Here is a 19,515-nt window from a genome sequence, read left to right as displayed (position 1 = left end):
ATCAGCCAATCTCCTAAATGACCTAAAGTCAACCCGAAGAGAGCTCAACAGCCTACTATCAGATAAAATTGAGGGAAGTTTAAGATTCACGAACCAAAGATACTATGAACACGGTAACAAAGCAAGCAGATTACTAGCATTTGGATTAAGAAAAAAACAATCATCTAATACAGTACAGAAAATTAAATCAAAAGAAACTTTTGTTACAAAACCAGATAAAATAGCAGAATCCTTCGCAGAGTTTTACAAATCCTTATACAAAAATACAGATACCTGCTCTGATAATGCAAAACTTACAGAGTTCTTAAATCCTATAAAATTAACTGAACTGACAGAATCAGCAGCCAAGGAATTAGAGAAGCCTATTGAGGAATGGGAGATCAAACAGGTGATCTCAACACTCAAAAATAATAAAAGCCCAGGACCGGATGGATATATTAATGAATTTTATAAAACCTTCAAGGATATGTTATCACCACTGTTGCTGAAAGCATACCACCATGCATTAGAATCTAAAACCATGGCACCATCTTGGGCTGAGGCAACTATAGTGGTAATTCATAAAGAAGGAAAAGACCCCACAGAGTGCCAATCATATAGACCGATATCACTGCTGAATGGGGACCTGCGCATTCTAACAGCAATCCTAGCAAGAAGAGTCAATCATATAATCACTAAAATCATCCATCCTGATCAGACGGGATTTATCACTGGAAGATACTTTGGTGATAATTTACGACGCTTATTAAACATAATATCCCATCAAAAAGAAGAGAAAGTAGAAGCTATGATTTTGTCTCTAGATGCTCAAAAAGCATTTGACCGGGTATCGTGGCATTATCTATTTCAAACACTAAAAAGATTCAAATTTGGCCCCAACTTCTTGAATTGGATACAAACACTATATTCGTCACCACAAGCAGCTGTTAAAGTGAATGGATATAGATCACAAAGATTCACATTGGAACGCGGCTGCAGACAAGGCTCCCTTTATCCCCCTGCTGTTTGCAATTAGTATCGAACCCCTAGCCCAGCTTATCAGAGATGATAATAAAATAAAAGGAACTGTAATACATAAAGAGGATCATAAAATATCCCTGTATGCTGATGATGTATTATTATATCTGACGCAACCTGCATCAACAATACCACATCTAAAGGAACTCATCTCACAGTATGGATACTACTCTGGATATAAGGTAAATGTGGAAAAAACAGAGGCTATGGATATCAATGGAAACATCTCAAGAAATGTAAAACTCCAAAGTGGATTTAAATGGCCAAATGACGGTATAAAGTACCTTGGTATATACATCCCCTCATCGCTACAGAAGTTATATGAGGCCAATTATAGTAGAATGATTGGGTGCATTGACAGTGACCTGGAACGATGGTCTACGCTCCCTTTGTCCCTGCTTGGTCGTGTTGAAAGTATTCGCATGAATGTCCTGCCCAGACTTCTCTACTTATTTCAGATGCTACCTATAGAAATTCCAAAATCTAGTTTTGATAACCTGGATAAAATCATTTCTAAATTTATCTGGCAAAAAAAGCGTCCTAGAATTAGACTTAAAACATTACAGCTCTCTAAACTAAATGGAGGCCTTAAACTACCAAACTTAAAATATTACTTCTGGGCTGCACAAATGAAACCTCTGATAGTGTGGATTCAGAATGGCACATACACTCGCTGGCTTAATATTGAGAAAAACATATGCCCAGAGCCCTTACAAGTCTTGCCTTTTTCAGATGCGCCCGTAAAAGAAGTGGCAGAGTGGACTAAGATTACTCTTAAAATCTGGAACAAAATACAGACAGCTTTTGGGCTTCCAAAATGTATTTCATTACTAACGAGCATCGGATCTATGAAGACCTTCACACCCAACAATCTGGATACGGGCTTTAGAAAGTGGTCAGACATGGGACTGGCTCACCTGCACCAGTTATTTAATGAGGATAACCTCAAGACATTCGAGCAGCTGAAAAAAGATTTTGATCTTCCCAAAACCGATTTCTACAGGTTCCTACAATTAAGAACTTTTCTAACAACACACAAAGAGTGGGGAAAGCTTGTGAAACGTACACCCCTAGAAAGGTTTTTAATCGAGATACAGATGGGGAATGAAGATAAGAAAACAATAAGTAAATTATATAGCATATTTCTATCTATGAATCTACATAATTCCCAACAGATAAAGCAGAGATGGGAAGCGGAAATGAACACGATCATTCCACAGAATAACTGGGAGGAAATGTGCACAGAGGCACACCTAGTTACAAACTCAAACACCTGGAGAGAATTTAAATGGAAAATAATCACCAGATTCTTCAGAACACCAGAAATAGTAGCTAAGATGGGCCAACACATTCCAACTTGTGTTGGCGGAACTGTGGAAGCGCTGCCAATCATACACATATATTCTGGCTATGCCCTAAATTAAATACATACTGGAGAGAAGTCTTTGATGCCCTCAAAGAAATCTTCCAACAGGACATCCAACAAGACCCCACAGTAGTACTATTGGGAGCGATACCTGAAGGCCTGGATGGGAGGGCCAAAAAATACCTCCTAAACATATTACTCACAGCAGCATTGAAGGGTATAACCATCAGATGGTTAAAACCGGATCCCCCAACATACGACTTATGGATCCAAAAAGTATGGGACATCTATCAAATGGAGCGAATCACATATTCATTAAGGCTCCAGAAGCCGATCTTTACCAAACGATGGGGTCCTGTCGCAGCATTGTTACTACAATGATTGTTATTACTGAATGTTGCTCGGCCCTCTGGTTGAACTGCTCTTGTTAACTGTCTCTGGGCACACACACATCATACACAATCCTCTATGAAAAGCATATATAGCACATACACTCAGGAGTGGACAATCATTATTCAAATTAATTATTTTATTTCATTTGTATCATTTGTATTTAATTTCTATTTTATGCAATCTTTTCATTATCCTCATTTCTCCTCTTCTTTTCATTCTTGGAATGATCACCTTTGATGTTTGTTGTTCTTTGTCTTGTACACTGTACCTGAATATCATGTGAACCAAGACATACAACTGAAAAATTGACAGGAACGACTGTATGAAAATACATATTGTTTGTTGTTGAAAACTAAATAAAAAAAGTGAGTTCAAAAAAAAAAAAAAACAACAAACATGATATTGGCATTGACTATGCGCCAGCTTGAGTCAACCGTCCTCTCAGGGTCGACCGCTCAAGTTCAAAGTTAGAGAAAAGTGTCACACGAGAGGCGATGAGATGGACCTACATGTTAAGAATCTTTGTAAAAAAAAGGGAACATTATAATATTAAGATCAACAAGAGTTCTGCTGATAAAAGAAGAACATGTTTTGGTATTTATTATTTATTTAAAGTACATAAACAAGCTATATGTTACAGAGTAAAAAATCTACCAAAATCTATATTTGAGAGACATGTTGCTTCGCACGATGCAAACTGGACAGTCACATTGTTACAGTATAAAAATAGAAATTCCCCACTTTAAAATAACGTGGTCCCCGCAAGTTTGTTGATTTGTATGCAGACATCAACAAACCCAGTTCTTTTTAATCAGACTTGGGTGTTTTAACAGCAAAAATATAATTAATGTTCACATACAAACTGGGGAAAAGGCAAAAACACTTTTCAAATCTGACACAGTATGTCATAATAGGTTTTTGTTTGTAAAAAAAAAAACTGCGAAATGCTGGTGGAAGTAGTTGTGAGACACTGTCCCCAGGTCAGATCAAGAGGGCAGAGAGGAAAGATAATAGTGGCCCTGAAGCAAGCCCATAAAGGGGTGACTGTGTCTCAGTGGTAGAGCAGGGTCGTCCTTCAAAGGATCGGCGGTTAGATTTGCCTGCATGGTAGCTCCTCCCATCATGTATGAATGGGTCTGAATGGGTGAATGACGACATGTACTCAAAGCGCTTTGAGTGGTCGGAAGACTAGAAAAGCACTTTACAAGAACAGGTCCATTTACCATTTAACCTTCGGCCACTGTGGTCACGGGTAGCCCTTGGATTCCACCGGGCGCAGCACTCAGTGAGCCTATACACTACAGAAGCTTGCATTAAAACATTTATTACGAAAATATAGATTTGTATATATAATTTCATTTTTGTTTGCATTTTCCCAGTTAAGTGCACACACATGCACTTCTGTGTCATTGTCAATGATCTTATTCTGAACATCCTAAACTCGGCTGAGGCGCTTAGACTTGCGTGTCACCTCAGTACTTTTTCTCTTCTGAGCTGATCGAGGGCTCTTTTCTTCACTCGATACTTTAGAGCTGCGGCATCTGGATTTAGACTGCGGTGTTATGATCACTGAAGGAACTGACCTCCCTCTTAAAACTCTCTTCCCAATCACTATAGGTTCCTCCTCTTCCTCTGACGTATTCTGCTCGAATTCCTCGTCCTCTTGGCTTGAACCTGCTGCCTCTCCCACTTCATCTGCATTTGAAGAACATTCAGATTTATTGGCCCCTTGGTCCTCATCTGATGCTACTGGAACCTCTTTCTCTTTGTCAGTGTTGGCCTCAGTCTCGTCACGCTCACCCACGTTGTTTTCCCTGTAATCCACTTTTGTCCTTTTTCGTACAGACCTTCGAGGAGAATCGACTTTCTGTCTTCTGGATCTTGGTGATGGTGTGGCAGGTGACGCTTTTTGTTTGCTCCTAAATGCTCTTTTCGTTGCAGCTGGAGTGTCTTCCTCTGCCACCACTAATGCGTTTTCAACTAGAGCCTCCTCTTCAGCGATGGCAGCGTCCGATCCCACTTCTGCAGCTGCAGTAGGTTGTTCAACAACTGTGGTTTCCTCCTCCACAGCTGTGTTAATCTCTTCTACCTCAACTGATGTAGGTAGGAATGTGTTAGTACCAATCCCATACACAGCTTCCACACTGTTATCCTCCTCTTCAAGCACTCCTGCTTCCGCTGTCGAGGCATCCTTCGTCTGCTCTGCGTGTCCCACGGTACATTCTTCCCCAGCCGCATTATGAGCTTTTTCCTCTTTCTTCATTTCTTCTACCTCTATCCCTTTCTCCTCAGGTGATTCCGGCCCTGCCTCTTCTTCCTCGCCTTCAATCTCTTCAGCAGGAGTTGCTTCTTCTTCTCCTGCTTCCTCAGTCTGATACTGTGTGCGAGCTATTTTGGATGGACGTCTAGGTGCGGCCTCAGCAGGCTTTCTTCCCTTCCTGAGAACTCTAATTTCCAATGATGGTTCAACTTCTTCTGTGATTTTCTCTCCCGGTGCCTCTTCCTCTTGCTTATCATCCGGTTTCTTTGTGGTGGCTCTCAGGGCCTTTTCACCGCTACTTCGAACTCGTTCAACAACTGGTGCTTCCTCCTCAGACGCATCATTTGCCTGCTCGTCCTTTGCTGTCAACATCGTCTCCTGTGCACCTTCCGCCATTTCAGATGTGGAGGTTGACTGTTCTCCTTCCACTATATCTTGCTTTGCGACCGCTTCCTCTGCAACAACAGAGGTCTTTACCTCATGATCATGTTGTTCAAATGAAGCCTCTGTGTCTTCATCGGCAACTGTCTCAGTACAGTCGACCTGCCCATCCTCCTGAGCATCATGATGGTTGGCTGCTTCCTCTTCTGCCTCAGCAGCAGTCTTTCGTACAGGAAGACCCTCCTCTGTAGCTGCTGCTTCATCCTGGACGTCGTGATGGGCTTTTTGCAGGTCCACTAAAACCACTGTCATTCTACGGAGATCAGAAAGCTGGGTTGCCATGTCCTCACTCTGTTGCTCCTCAGCTGAAGGTGTTGCCTCTTCTTCGACAGGTGGAAGTACAGCTGAGTCGGTGGGCGGTGAAGGTAATGGTGCGTCTGTCTCTTCTTGTACCAACTCATCTGCAGCAGCTGTCACTCCAGCTGTGTCCTCTTCCTCTACAGTCATCGTCATTGTTCCTTCCTCAGACTCCACCTCTGCAGTAACAAGATCCTCATTCTCCACCTCTATTTCATCCTCCTCTGGGGCTTTCCTCTCGTCCACTTCTGTTGGTGGATCTTCGGCTAAACCCGGCCCTGCAGCTTCTTCCTGTACCTCTGCTTCCTCAACCGATTCCTCTGGTCCCTCTTCAGTTTTCTGGAGTTGTTTGTGGCTTCTACGAACAGACTTCCTTCCTCTTTTAGGAATTATTCTTACTACTGGAGGTTCCAGTTCCTCTACCTCTTCGTCTGACTCAGTTTTGCTTGGTCTTGACCTGGTTTTTGGTGGAGCTTTGGACATCTTGCCACCACTTCTCAGAGATCTAGTTGCAGCAACTGATGGTAGTTCCACTTCCTCAGCCCCCAAAGATGAGTTTCCTTCATCATATTCTTCACTTGAGGCCTCTACCTGCCTTTCTGCAGATGTTTGGGATTTACCCTCCGATTGATCTTCCATTGCATCTTGTCCTTGCTCTGCCACTATATCCTCTTTCTCTAGGGCCATTTCTGCTTCTATGTTTTCTACTTGTTCAGTTGCATCCCTTTCTTCAAGTCTCTCTTCCTTCTCTTGATTAGTCATCTGCTGTTCTTCCTCTTCTTCTCTCGCCTCCACTGCTGTTGATTCCGCTCCTCCCTCCTCTTCTTCCTGGAGTTGCTTGCAGGTTTTTTTTGTTGTACTTCTCTGTGTGATAGGGACAGATTTCCTTCCAGTCCTCAAAACCCTGACATGAACCGCTGGTTCCTCTGCCTGAATTACTGATGCTGCCTCCTTCCTTACTTTACCTTTTCGAGGTCTGCCTCTGGTTCTTGGTGTGGCTTCGACTGCTTGCTTTCCACTTCTTGGTGTTCTGGTTTCAGTAACTATAAGTTTTTGCTCCTCAACATTACCCCTTGTAGCCTCCTCTTCTTTAGCTGTCTCCTCATCTCTCCCCTCCCCAGGATCTTGTATTTTGGCTGCTTCCTCTTCTGCCTCAGCAGCAGTCTTTCGTACAGGAAGACCCTCCTCTGTAGCTGCTGCTTCATCCTGGACGTCGTGATGGGCTTTTTGCAGGTCCACTAAAACCACTGACATTCTACGGAGATCAGAAAGCTGGGTTGCCATGTCCTCACTCTGTTGCTCCTCAGCTGAAGGTGTTGCCTCTTCTTCGACAGGTGGAAGTACAGCTGAGTCGGTGGGCGGTGAAGGTAATGGTGCGTCTGTCTCTTCTTGTACCAACTCATCTGCAGCAGCTGTCACTCCAGCTGTGTCCTCTTCCTCTACAGTCATCGTCATTGTTCCTTCCTCAGACTCCACCTCTGCAGTAACAAGATCCTCATTCTCCACCTCTATTTCATCCTCCTCTGGGGCTTTCCTCTCGTCCACTTCTGTTGGTGGAACTGATTCCAGCCCTGTTATGACCTCCACTGCATCTTTTTGCTCTGCTTCTTGTGCATCCACCTGCTCTCTGCTCCTTGTTGTTTTGCGTCTCGGTGTAGCTGTGCTTGTTTTTGTTTTACGTCTCAGAGCTCTAGTTTCAACAACTGGTGCCTCTTCCTCAGCTACTGGAAGGTCCCCTTCAGCATCATCTCCTCCTGGAGTGTCTGCTTCTCTATCTGCACACATCTCAGAAATGGCACACTGTTCCTCTTCCATTGTAACCGTTACTGTGACTGCATCATTTGCCACTTGGTGGTGTTCTTCCACCTGTTTGTATGCTGCTTGTTCATCTGCTTTCTCTTCACCAGCAGCTTCTGCAGGGGGCTCATCAATCTCATTGTCAGGGACATCTGTTTTATTCTGTATCACTGATGTTTCTACCTCCTCACCATTTTGTTCATTCTCAGATGGATCAGTTACTATTTCATCCTCATTTTCCTTTGGTACAGCAGTCGCTGCTGTATCCGGAAGCGTAGATCTCCATCTGGGGGTTGTACTCTGTACAGTTGTTACAGCCTCTACATTGGCTCTTCCCGTTTTTCCAGCTTCACCATTCTCTGATGTTACACATGTTGACAGACTTGGCTCTTGTTCCTTAGAGACTGCCAGCGCTGCAGTGTCTTCCTCAATTTCAGATGCCACATTCTCAACTGTTATCTGTGAGTCACAGGAGACGCTGTTGAGATTCTGTGGGGCATCATCTCCTAGTTGTGGCTCCTCAGTCGTAGGTGCTAATGTAACATCAGCTTCTTCTAGGTCTTGATGGGCTAGGATGGTGTTAGGGTGGTCCAACATCTTAGCTGCATCATCAGGTGCAGTATCAACCATAATCTCTCCTTGCTCTTCAGGAGCCACACTGGACATACCCTAAAAATAAACAAAGTCAATTGAATCATGAACAAGTTGCTGTACTGATCTGTAGACAAACATGTGAATAGGAATTTGCATTTCACACCTCAGTCTTCACCAATTCAGAGATGTGCAGTTCTGTCTTCTGTCGTGCAGAAACTTGATCCTCGCTGGGGGATTCTGCTTCAATATCCTCAATTCTAAGAAGATCAGATACCTCTTGTTAATTTCAAGAATGATACAGTGTCAGGATGTAATGGTGTCATAGAGGAGATTGGTGAAAAATCAATCACACAAAGGAGTTGCTTTTGTGAATTTGCTGCTTTCCTCTTTATTGTATTTATCACTGTATTTTGATGAGAATCACAAACCAATATTCTTCATTCTAGAGCCATAGACTACTATTTCATTTGCAGTTGACGGTGGCCTGTTCGGCTGATTTAACATTCTCTTGGGGACTTTTAACTTATATCCTTCTTTTAGGACTTATTCCTGCAGCACTGTATGATGACAACAGTGGTTCCACACGCCATCAACTCTGTCTATTATTTGAAAGAGACCCCTATTGTCAGAAATGTACATGTTGTTGTTGTTGTTGCAAACAATACCCATCCCTATTGACAGGGTTTAATTAATACAGACCTGATGACTTTTTCTGACTTGTCCTCTCCAATCTTTTCTCCCATCTTCCTTCGTTTTGAGCCGCTACTCCCACCCCGTGCTGTGAGGGGCACAGCGGCATCTGAAACTGTTATTATGGTTACAACGTTATTGCATTATTACAATAAACGATACAAAGATTAGCATACAATCCAAAGACCCTTTCACACAAAGATTCCAACATAAAAAAGGTAAAGACCCCCATTAAGCTGCCATGAACCCCCCTCCGCCAGGTCATGATTTAAGATAGTATGCAGGCGTTCCAGAGGCAAAGGAGGCGTGGTGTCTAACAATAGCTCTGGCATCTAGTGTGTGTGCGTGTGTGTGTGGTCCCGCTTAGCGGACTGTCCAGCTGTGGACAGTCCGCTATGGAGGAACAACTCCCCCCCACCACCCCTATTCTATGTTTGTACACAGTATACAGAGCAGTGATGTAGAATAGCTGCCTTGTACAGGCAGTGTGAAGGGGCTTTAGGGTAAGTTTATAACGTAGATGTAAAATGATGCTCACCTTTGCTAACGCTCAGCACCGTCACTTCCTCCTACAAAATCAAAATTACCAGGATCATTTTTTTCTTTTTACATGTAGAATTATTGGTTTCTCAAATACATCTTTTCTTAAATTGGAAGAAATGATAACGTACCACAATTTCAACCGTGCACTCCATAGAGCCAGCTGTCTTTATTTGAGTGGTAATCACCACGTCCTTTTGAGTCCTTTCAGTGATTACGAGTGCTTCCTCTGTGAATGTCAGACTCCTGGATACTGCTGAGGAACAGGGTAAGGCATGCTCAGATAAGTAGAAAAAAGGACATTTTGTCAAACACAATATTTGCAGCACATTCTTTGACAGAATGAAACATTTGACAAATTCATATTTTAACATAACACAATCTTTATGGCGTCAAATCTCTAGAGAAATCCCGCGGGACTTTAATGGTCTATTTCTACAGTTTAGATTCTGTTCTTTGTTTTGTTTTTTACCACTCTGGTCCATGGCCTGGATCTTTCTGGCGATGTTGGTCCTCTGTTTGGGACCGCCTATGCTCTGCACCTCCCAAAGCAGGTCTGTATCTCCTGGGTACTGACACAGGTATTTCTCACACACTAGGGAACAGAAAGGAGTGTATTGGCCTGACGGAAATGTACCATTAGTGCATCTAAATACCAGCACAGACCCAGCTGACTGTAAGAAAGGAGATTCAGACTACATATCAATAAGGTGGACATTTATACCTTTATACATGAACTTTGATATGGGGTACCTCAACCCCAGACAGTCCTCTTGGAAACTGAGCACGAAGTCCTCCAGCATCTGGAGGCCAAAGCCTTTTCCACGCTGACATCTCCGAACAAAGATGGAGTCCATCACAGGGAGCTGATAGCTTCTGGTTGAAAAAGAGCTACAAAAGCTGCCTACAAGAGAAACAAAAAGCCACGAGGACATCGTCAGAAAAGAATGAACCAACACATGGACTAAACCCGGGTCTTGCACCGATGCAAGTGAGCTGCAAGCAGTACGGGGAACATGTAAGCAGATTAATGCATTGAACATCACATAAATTACCTGCAGGTTTGACTGAGTAGAAGCCGGCAGCCTCTCCATCATTCCAGAGGATTTTTGCGTGATCTTTTTCACCATGGCAGAGGAAGGGGAGCTCCTCTGGGCTCATCTCCTTGGCTCGATAGACGACGCGGTTGAGGATGTATAAAACAATTTTCTCTCCCATTGTCTTCACCTGTGGGACAAATAGGAACACTCTATTCTTCTTCAAAGGGGACATGTAATGAAACACTTTCCAGTGCTTGTGCACATACATTTGGTGATCTGGAGTTTCTACCAACACACAAATTATGAAATAAGACAACAGGGTCCGAACCCCGTCTGATATATTTGGGTGCACGAGGCCCGAAATAACCTTTAGTTACGCTCCAATGGATGGCGGAAGATGTTCAGGAGAGCGTTTCCAAATAGAAAAGCACTTGTTTATGGTCTACCTAGTCCTGGTCTGCCTGCTCCTGGTCTGCCTGCCTGTGTTTCTACCTGCTCCTGGTCTACCTGCCTGTGTTTCTACCTGCTCCTGGTCTGCCTGCCTGTGTTTCTACCTGCTCCTGGTCTGCCTGCCTGTGTTTCTACCTGCTCCTGGTCTGCCTGCCTGTGTTTCTACCTGCTCCTGGTCTGCCTGCCTGTGTTTCTACCTGCTCCTGGTCTGCCTGCCTGTGTTTCTACCTGCTCCTGGTCTACCCGCCTGTGTTTCTACCTGCTCCTGGTCTGCCTGCTCCTGGTCTACCTGCTCCTGGTCTACCTGCTCCTGGTCTGCCTGCCTGTGTTTCTACCTGCTCCTGGTCTACCTGCTCCTGGTTTTCCTGCCTGTGTTTCTACCTGCTCCTGGTCTACCTGCCTGTGTTTCTACCTGCTCCTGGTATACCTGCTCCTGGTCTGCCTGCCTGTGTTTCTACCTGCTCCTGGTCTGCCTGCTCCTGGTCTGCCTGCCTGTGTTTCTACCTGCTCCTGGTCTGCCTGCCTGTGTTTCTACCTGCTCCTGGTATACCTGCTCCTGGTCTGCCTGCCTGTGTTTCTACCTGCTCCTGGTCTGCCTGCTCCTGGTCTGCCTGCCTGTGTTTCTACCTGCTCCTGGTCTTCCTGCCTGTGTTTATACCTGCTCCTGGTCTGCCTACCTGTGTTTCTACCTGCTCCTGGTCTACCTGCTCCTGGTCTACCTGCTCCTGGTCTGCCTCCCTGTGTTTCTACCTGCTCCTGGTCTGCCTGCTCATGGTCTGCCTGACTGTGTTTCTACCTGCTCCTGGTCTTCCTGCCTGTGTTTCTACCTGCTCCTGGTCTGCCTGCTCCTGGTCTACCTGCCTGTGTTTCTACCTGCTCCTGGTCTACCTGCTCCTGGTCTGCCTGCCTGTGTTTCTACCTGCTCCTGGTCTACCTGCTCCTGGTCTGCCCGCCTGTGTTTCTACCTGCTCCTGGTCTACTTGCTCCTGGTCTGCCTGCCTGTGTTTCTACCTGCTCCTGGTCTACCTGCTCCTGGTCTGCCTGCCTGTGTTTCTACCTGCTCCTGGTCTGCCTGCCTGTGTTTCTACCTGCTCCTGGTCTTCCTGCCTGTGTTTCTACCTGCTCCTGGTCTGCCTGCTCCTGGTCTACCTGCCTGTGTTTCTACCTGCTCCTGGTCTACCTGCTCCTGGTCTGCCTGCCTGTGTTTCTACCTGCTCCTGGTCTGCCTGCCTGTGTTTCTACCTGCTCCTGGTCTACCCGCCTGTGTTTCTACCTGCTCCTGGTCTGCCTGCTCCTGGTCTACCTGCTCCTGGTCTGCCTGCCTGTGTTTCTACCTGCTCCTGGTCTGCCTGCCTGTGTTTCTACCTGCTCCTGGTCTACCCGCCTGTGTTTCTACCTGCTCCTGGTCTGCCTGCTCCTGATCTACCTGCTCCTGATCTACCTGCTCCTGGACTACCTGCTCCTGGTCTGCCTGCCTGTGTTTCTACCTGCTCCTGGTCTACCTGCTCCTGGTCTGCCCGCCTGTGTTTCTACCTGCTCCTGGTCTGCCTGCCTGTGTTTCTACCTGCTCCTGGTCTACCTGCTCCTGGTCTGCCTGCCTGTGTTTCTACCTGCTCCTGGTCTGCCTGCCTGTGTTTCTACCTGCTCCTGGTCTTCCTGCCTGTGTTTCTACCTGCTCCTGGTCTACCTGCTCCTGGTCTACCTGCCTGTGTTTCTACCTGCTCCTGGTCTACCTGCTCCTGGTCTGCCTGCCTGTGTTTCTACCTGCTCCTGGTCTGCCTGCCTGTGTTTCTACCTGCTCCTGGTCTACCTAGTCCTGGTCTGCCTGCCTGTGTTTCTACCTGCTCCTGGTCTGCCTGCCTGTGTTTCTACCTGCTCCTGGTCTTCCTGCCTGTGTTTCTACCTGCTCCTGGTATACCTGCTCCTGGTCTGCCTGCCTGTGTTTCTACCTGCTCCTGGTCTTCCTGCCTGTGTTTCTACCTGCTCCTGGTCTGCCTGCTCCTGGTCTACCTGCCTGTGTTTCTACCTGCTCCTGGTCTGCCTACCTGTGTTTCTACCTGCTCCTGGTCTACCTGCTCCTGGTCTGCCTGCCTGTGTTTCTACCTGCTCCTGGTATACCTGCTCCTGGTCTGCCTACCTGTGTTTCTACCTGCTCCTGGTCTACCTGCTCCTGGTCTGCCTGCCTGTGTTTCTACCTGCTCCTGGTATACCTGCTCCTGGTTTGCCTGCCTGTGTTTCTACCTGCTCCTGGTCTACCTGCTCCTGGTCTGCCTGCCTGTGTTTCTACCTGCTCCTGGTATACCTGCTCCTGGTCTGCCTGCCTGTGTTTCTACCTGCTCCTGGTCTACCTGCTCCTGGTCTGCCTGCTCCTGGTCTACCTGCTCCTGGTCTACCTGCTCCTGGTCTGCCTGCTCCTGGACTACCTGCTCCTGGTCTGCCTGCCTGTGTTTCTACCTGCTCCTGGTCTACCTGCTCCTGGTCTGCCTGCCTGTGTTTCTACCTGCTCCTGGTCTGCCTGCCTGTGTTTCTACCTGCTCCTGGTCTACCTGCTCCTGGTCTACCTGCTCCTGGTCTGCCTGCTCCTGGACTACCTGCTCCTGGTCTGCCTGCCTGTGTTTCTACCTGCTCCTGGTCTACCTGCTCCTGGTCTGCCTGCCTGTGTTTCTACCTGCTCCTGGTCTGCCTGCCTGTGTTTCTACCTGCTCCTGGTATACCAGTGTTGCTTATAGCACTGCTCTTCTGGAGCCGTGGGCAGTCCGGTCCTCTTCGGGGAGTGTCCTGTACTGAGGAAGGTGGCCCCTCCACTGAGCATGCCCAGCGCGGGTACCCATGAATCAATCGGGCAGAACCAAGACACTTTCAGACGGACTCTTCTGATTGGGTCAAGTTGGTCCGTCTTCTATGCCCGTCTGTGCTGAAAAGATGTTTTATATGCTCTGACGTCTCACTCGTTGATTTTGTTAACTTAAAAAGATCAAGTGAGGAGGCGCCTGGCAACTTGACAAAGCAGAGATTCTTGATTGTTTTGTTATTATTGATTTCAGGAAATGTGCAGCCTAATCGTGGCACCGTTGATATTACAAAATGTAATAGCAAAGAAGCTTCAGGTTTTAATACTCCTGCTGATTTTAAATCAAGCTCAACTGATGCAGATGTTATTGTTATATCTGAATCATGGTTAAGTAAATCTGATTGGTCTTTGATTGGTGACCTCAATTGGAACTGGTTAGAACCAGTGTCTGATCCTTTTAGGGCACAATGTGATTCACTAAATCTTTTTTTCGAGACCAAATCTGAAATTTGATCGATCTTATCCTAACTAATGTTCCCCATAAATATTCTCCTGCCAGTATTTTCGCAAATGACATTAGCGATCATTGTGTTATTGCCACAGTTAGATGCACAACAATTCTGAAAACTAAGCCACGTATCATTATAAAGCGAAATATGAAACGTTTTGTGGAACAAGGGTTTTTTCAAGATCTTTTTGGTTTTGACTGGAAAATAATTAACCTTATAATACGGGTAGATGAAATCAAGGATTGTACGGGGTGTACTTTATTCAGCCATAAAGTCCTGTACAACCTGTTTACATTTTTCTGAGCGTTCCATATCAATGCGCATTAAAATAACAGGTAGATTTTGTGCGGCCGTTAGTTTTGTTTCAAGCTTCAGTTATCAAACATGTTTGAAGTGAACTTTGATATTTTGATGACTGGTTAGCAGAAGAGGAACTTCAGGTGGACGTCATGCTGCCATAGATAAGAAAGACATTGAGACCTATGAAATGTTGCACAACGAAACAAAGCTCCCTTCAAAGCTACTGGGAACCAAATCTAAATGAAAGACGGCGTTGGAGTGATAATAATAATAATAATAATATCCTTCTGGAGAAGGCACTTCATCACCGAGCCACCGGCAAAGAGAGCTAGAGTGGTCAGAAGCGATATCATCAGAGATGTTTTCCACACATGCACAAGTAATGGAGACATCCAAATCAACATGAACAAATGTTAATGTTTAAATTAAATATTATTGTATTGCAAGTGTCCAATTGTCATCTTTGTTATTTTAATGGAACCTTTTATAAAATGAGCAATGTGAATGAATGAGATGGTGTGAGATCTAGCTAAGCTAGGCTAACTAACGCGATGTTCCCAATGCTGTTTGGCTGTTGCTTAGCAACAGCCCCTCACACGGGGACTATTTTCTCTCGGCTACTGAAATGCGATTATTGTGTGCTGAAAGGCAGCTTACTATTTACTTACTATTTATAATGTCGCTGGCAACCGTATTATAAAAGCAATAAGGTCCTCGAGGCAGGACTGTATCGTCAATAATGTCCTGTTCAAGGGTTTGCCTAACAACACCCTTGAACCGGACATTATTGTGCGATACAGTCCTGCCTCGAGGACCTTATTGCTGAAAGAGCATGGAAATTCTTTTATGATGGTTTTATTACAATTATTGACAAACATGCAGGATAAAAGGCTGTGATACTCCATGGTTCAGTTCAGACTTATCCAAGTTACTACATGAGCGCAATGTGGCTTGGGCCAAGGCAAGGGGTTCTGGTCTGGAGTCAGATTGGTTTGGGACAAGGCAAGGGGTTCTGGTCTGGAGTCAGATTGGTTTGGGCCAAGGCAAGGGGTTCTGGTCTGGAGTCAGATTGGTTTGGGACAAGGCAAGGGGTTCTGGTCTGGAGTCAGATTGGTTTGGGCCAAGGCAAGGGGTTCTGGTCTGGAGTCAGATTGGTTTGGGACAAGGCAAGGGGTTCTGGTCTGGAGTCAGATTGGTTTGGGACAAGGCAAGGGGTTCTGGTCTGGAGTCAGATTGGTTTGGGCCAAGGCAAGGGGTTCTGGTCTGGAGTCAGATTGGTTTGGGACAAGGCAAGGGGTTCTGGTCTGGAGTCAGATTGGTTTGGGACAAGGCAAGGGGTTCTGGTCTGGAGTCAGATTGGTTTGGGACAAGGCAAGGGGTTCTGGTCTGGAGTCAGATTGGTTTGGGACAAGGCAAGGGGTTCTGGTCTGGAGTCAGATTGGTTTGGGCCAAGGCAAGGGGTTCTGGTCTGGAGTCAGATTGGTTTGGGACAAGGCAAGGGGTTCTGGTCTGGAGTCAGATTGGTTTGGGCCAAGGCAAGGGGTTCTGGTCTGGAGTCAGATTGGTTTGGGACAAGGCAAGGGGTTCTGGTCTGGAGTCAGATTGGTTTGGGCCAAGGCAAGGGGTTCTGGTCTGGAGTCAGATTGGTTTGGGCCAAGGCAAGGGGTTCTGGTCTGGAGTCAGATTGCAATGCTTGCACAGTTGCAATTAAAAAAGCTAAAGCTGAGCATTTTCTCAGTGAAACATCAAACAACCTAAACAATGGTAGAGGAATGGTATTGAGCTTCCCTCTTGCATTGTCAAGGACTCTAATGACATCTCTGTCAAAGCCTTAATGCTTGACTGTTTTAATGAGCACTTCATTGCCTCTGGTTCCCCGTTTGACTCTAAACCATCTTCATGAGAAATCCCCTGTTTGTTTTGGTCGTCAGGAAACTGTTAGTCAGTCTTTCAGTTTTAAGCCCGTTACTGTCACCGAGGTACACAAAGCCCTTAAACTTTTAGACACAGGAAAACCGTCAGGTCCGGATAACCTAGAACCATATTTTTTAAAGTTAGCTGCTGATTTCATCGCACCCCCTTTAACATATCTTTTTAATCTCTCCTTAGTCTCAAACAAAATTCTCCTTATATGGAAGTCTGCCTTTGTTCTCCAGAACCCTGTTTAAAGGAGGAGACCCCACACTTTTAAACAATTACAGGCCTATCTCCAAACTGTCTGTTTTAGCTAAGACACTTGAATCCATCGTGAGTGAGCAACTTAAGGAGTTTTTAAATCACAAACAATATTTTATCTGATTATCAATCAGGTTTTAGAAAAAAAAAACAATTTGATTGAATCTTTGGACAACAAGCACCACTGTGCAGCCCTTTTTATTGACTTGTCCAAGGCTTTTGACACTGTCGATCATGCAATAATGAAGCATAGACTTCTTACAATTGGACTGTAATAAAGGGCATGCCCCAGGGTTCGGTCCTAGGACCACTTTTATTCACAATTTATATAAACAGTATTGGTCAAAGTGTGCCAAATGCAAATTTTCACTTTTATGTAGATGATAGTTATTTACTGCTCTGCTCCTACACAGCATCAGGCTCTCTTTCAGTTGCAAAAAGCCTTTGATACAGTTAAACAGACTTATCAGTTGAAATTAATTTTGAATCCTGACAAAACAAAGCTGATGATGTGTACAAACTCAAAGAAAAATCCGCTGAACCTTCCAGCTATAATTACATTTCAGGGCAATGTGATTGAGTCTGTATCGTCATATAAATACTTGGGATTCTTAATTGATGATTCTCTCTCTTTTAAACCTCACAATCAGCAACTTGTGAAAAAGTTGAAGCTGAGGCTGGGTTTCTATTTCAGAAATAAGTCTTGCTTTTCTTTTGATGCTAACAAGAGACTTGTTGCTGCTACTTGTATGTCTGTGATGGATTATGGTGATGTTTTATATATGCATGCATCTTCTCAATGTCTTCACTCCTTAGATACGGTCTACCATGGAGCATTGAGGTTCATAACCAATCTTAAGGCTCTTACTCACCATGCCTCCCTGTATGCTAGGATTGGTTGGACTGCAGTCCCTCCGTAGACTGAATCATTGGCATGTCCTTATTTACAAGGAAATTATTAAAATACTTCCATCTTATCTATGTACGTTAATTCATCAGAAAAATGCTGGAAGCTACCATCTTCGCTCTGTGACACGAGCAAAATTAGCTCCAGCCCTCATGTTGAAAAAAGCCAACAGCCTCAGGTCCTACATTACCTCCACAGCTCCACCTCGAGTTGGGTCTGCCGTCTTAAGAATGTCGTCCACCGCCCACCAGCGGTCCATCAGGTACAGGGCCACAGCGATGAACGGGTCGCTGGGTGAGAAGAGGGCCAGGATCTTCTGTTCGCCGCCGCATCCATAGAGAGGGACGAAGCCCACGCTGGAAATGTCTATGGTGACCTGAGGACAGACGGACAGACATCTAGGTGCAAGGTCGTCAACCGCATGTCGCTCCAAGCATACGTGATTTCAGGGACGTACTGATTCTATAATGTTGCAGCTGGTAAAGGTCCCGGACTAAGAATTGAGATTCTTTTTTTTTGCTCACTGGTCACCCTCAGTTTGAGCGTTATGCATCTATAGAAAATAAGTAAAAACATAAGATGCATTTCCTAGCCGTCCTTTCAGAATAATGAGCCGTGCTGTTTGGTGTGTGTAGAAGTGTGTGTGTGTGTGCTTCCATCAGTCATCCAGAGAGAGATGCAGCAAACAGCTGTGTTTATGCACCTCCCCCCCACACCAATTTTAGAGAATCACTCATAAATTATATTATATTTAGTGCTCTACTAAACACAGTTGTTGTTTGATTTTGAAACAATGAACTTATGTTGTCTTCCATAAATGATCCTTCGTTTTCTAACCACTGCGAGAGATTTGCAGTCAAATCCCCCTACTCTTGATACGGCTGGAAAGCCTTATTTATAACAATACAGCCTAATATATTAGCTTACTTATATTTTGTTTTAATCTGAATTGGCACAGAAACGAGGAACTAAATCAGACAAATAGAGAGCTGTAGAAGTATAAAGAGGCTTAAAGTGGGAAATGCTCAAGTAAAGTACCTCAACGTTGTACTTAAGTACAGTACTTGCGTCAATGTACTTAGTTGCATTCCAATGACCTGACACGTGTGGTTGGAAAGACATCACACCGGTCCAGTCAGGAGTGATGGTGGTGGTTTTACCTGGGTGAAGTCGGAGAGGGCGAGGTGGTCGGGGCAATCGGGGTTGCTGTAGAGGAGGTTGTTCATGTAGTTGTGGGACAACCGTTCCAGCTCTGCCTGGCTGACGTTAGCAAGGAGGTCCACAGGGAACTTCATTCCTACACAACACACGGAGAGCAGGAAGTTCTTAGATTATCTCTCAAACGTTATTCAAGCAGGGAACTTTGTACAGCTCTTCCTTTTTTATACGGCCTGAAATCAAAGCCATTGGAAACAACGAAATCACACTTTAAAAATCCTTGGTAGCAGTAAAGCGAGGAAGTTAAAAGTACAAATTTGGGTCCATTATATTTTCCGGATATTTGGTTTTTCCATTGTCTTGTTACAGTCAACAAATCCCCACTAAAGACCAACAGTAACAAGAGGGGGAGTTTATTTTTGATCAACGTCACTCAAACAGGGGGAGACGGCCTCGTCAGCTCTGCATGGCGTATTCAGTCTAGAAATGGGGACAATGTTTGGGTGTTTGTGGGGTTCAAAAGTGCTGACCTGTCAGCGGTAGGCGATGGGGGCATCGCCCTTGTTAATAAAGTGTGTGTGTGTGTGAGAGAATGTGCTGTCCGTGGTGCTGAAGTATGGCACAAATTACCTATTGCCCTAAATAATTATGTGAAGGAACCATTTTGAAAAATATATCATTTTAAAAAAGTGGCATATTGTACAAACAAGTAGAGTTGTTTTTAGCCACTCAATGCAGAGAGAAGAGCATTTACACCTGCACATGTTCCAATTAGTGTCCAACATTGATT

General features: G+C 45.0%; 1 protein-coding gene across 4 annotated transcripts; it reads right to left on the bottom strand.

Annotated features, from left to right (window-relative positions):
- Window positions 1-3,111: 3,111 nt before the first annotated feature.
- LOC117736705 (neurofilament heavy polypeptide-like) lies at window positions 3,112-18,862 on the bottom strand. Of its 4 annotated transcripts, none has more exons than XM_034542215.1 (11): window positions 18,728-18,862; window positions 17,758-17,943; window positions 10,451-10,622; window positions 10,120-10,299; window positions 9,868-9,990; window positions 9,527-9,651; window positions 9,394-9,424; window positions 8,865-8,970; window positions 8,329-8,422; window positions 6,950-8,240; window positions 3,112-5,650 (listed from the first exon to the last, which is right to left on the bottom strand). In XM_034542215.1, exons 1-11 carry the CDS (start codon window positions 18,860-18,862, stop codon window positions 4,212-4,214), a joined length of 3,882 nt encoding a protein of 1,293 aa, XP_034398106.1. In that variant the 3' UTR covers window positions 3,112-4,211. The 4 variants fall into 4 exon arrangements, with proteins under 4 accessions (XP_034398106.1, XP_034398107.1, XP_034398104.1 ...); XM_034542216.1 differs by having other exon boundaries at window positions 3,112-6,009; window positions 7,309-8,240; XM_034542213.1 differs by having other exon boundaries at window positions 3,112-8,240.
- Window positions 18,863-19,515: the final 653 nt, after the last annotated feature.

The sequence above is a fragment of the Cyclopterus lumpus genome, chromosome 9 (assembly GCF_009769545.1).
Source record: "Cyclopterus lumpus isolate fCycLum1 chromosome 9, fCycLum1.pri, whole genome shotgun sequence".
Taxonomy (NCBI): domain Eukaryota; kingdom Metazoa; phylum Chordata; class Actinopteri; order Perciformes; family Cyclopteridae; genus Cyclopterus; species Cyclopterus lumpus.
Note: the sequence above shows the minus strand (reverse complement) of the source record. Positions and strands in the feature narration are given on the sequence as shown.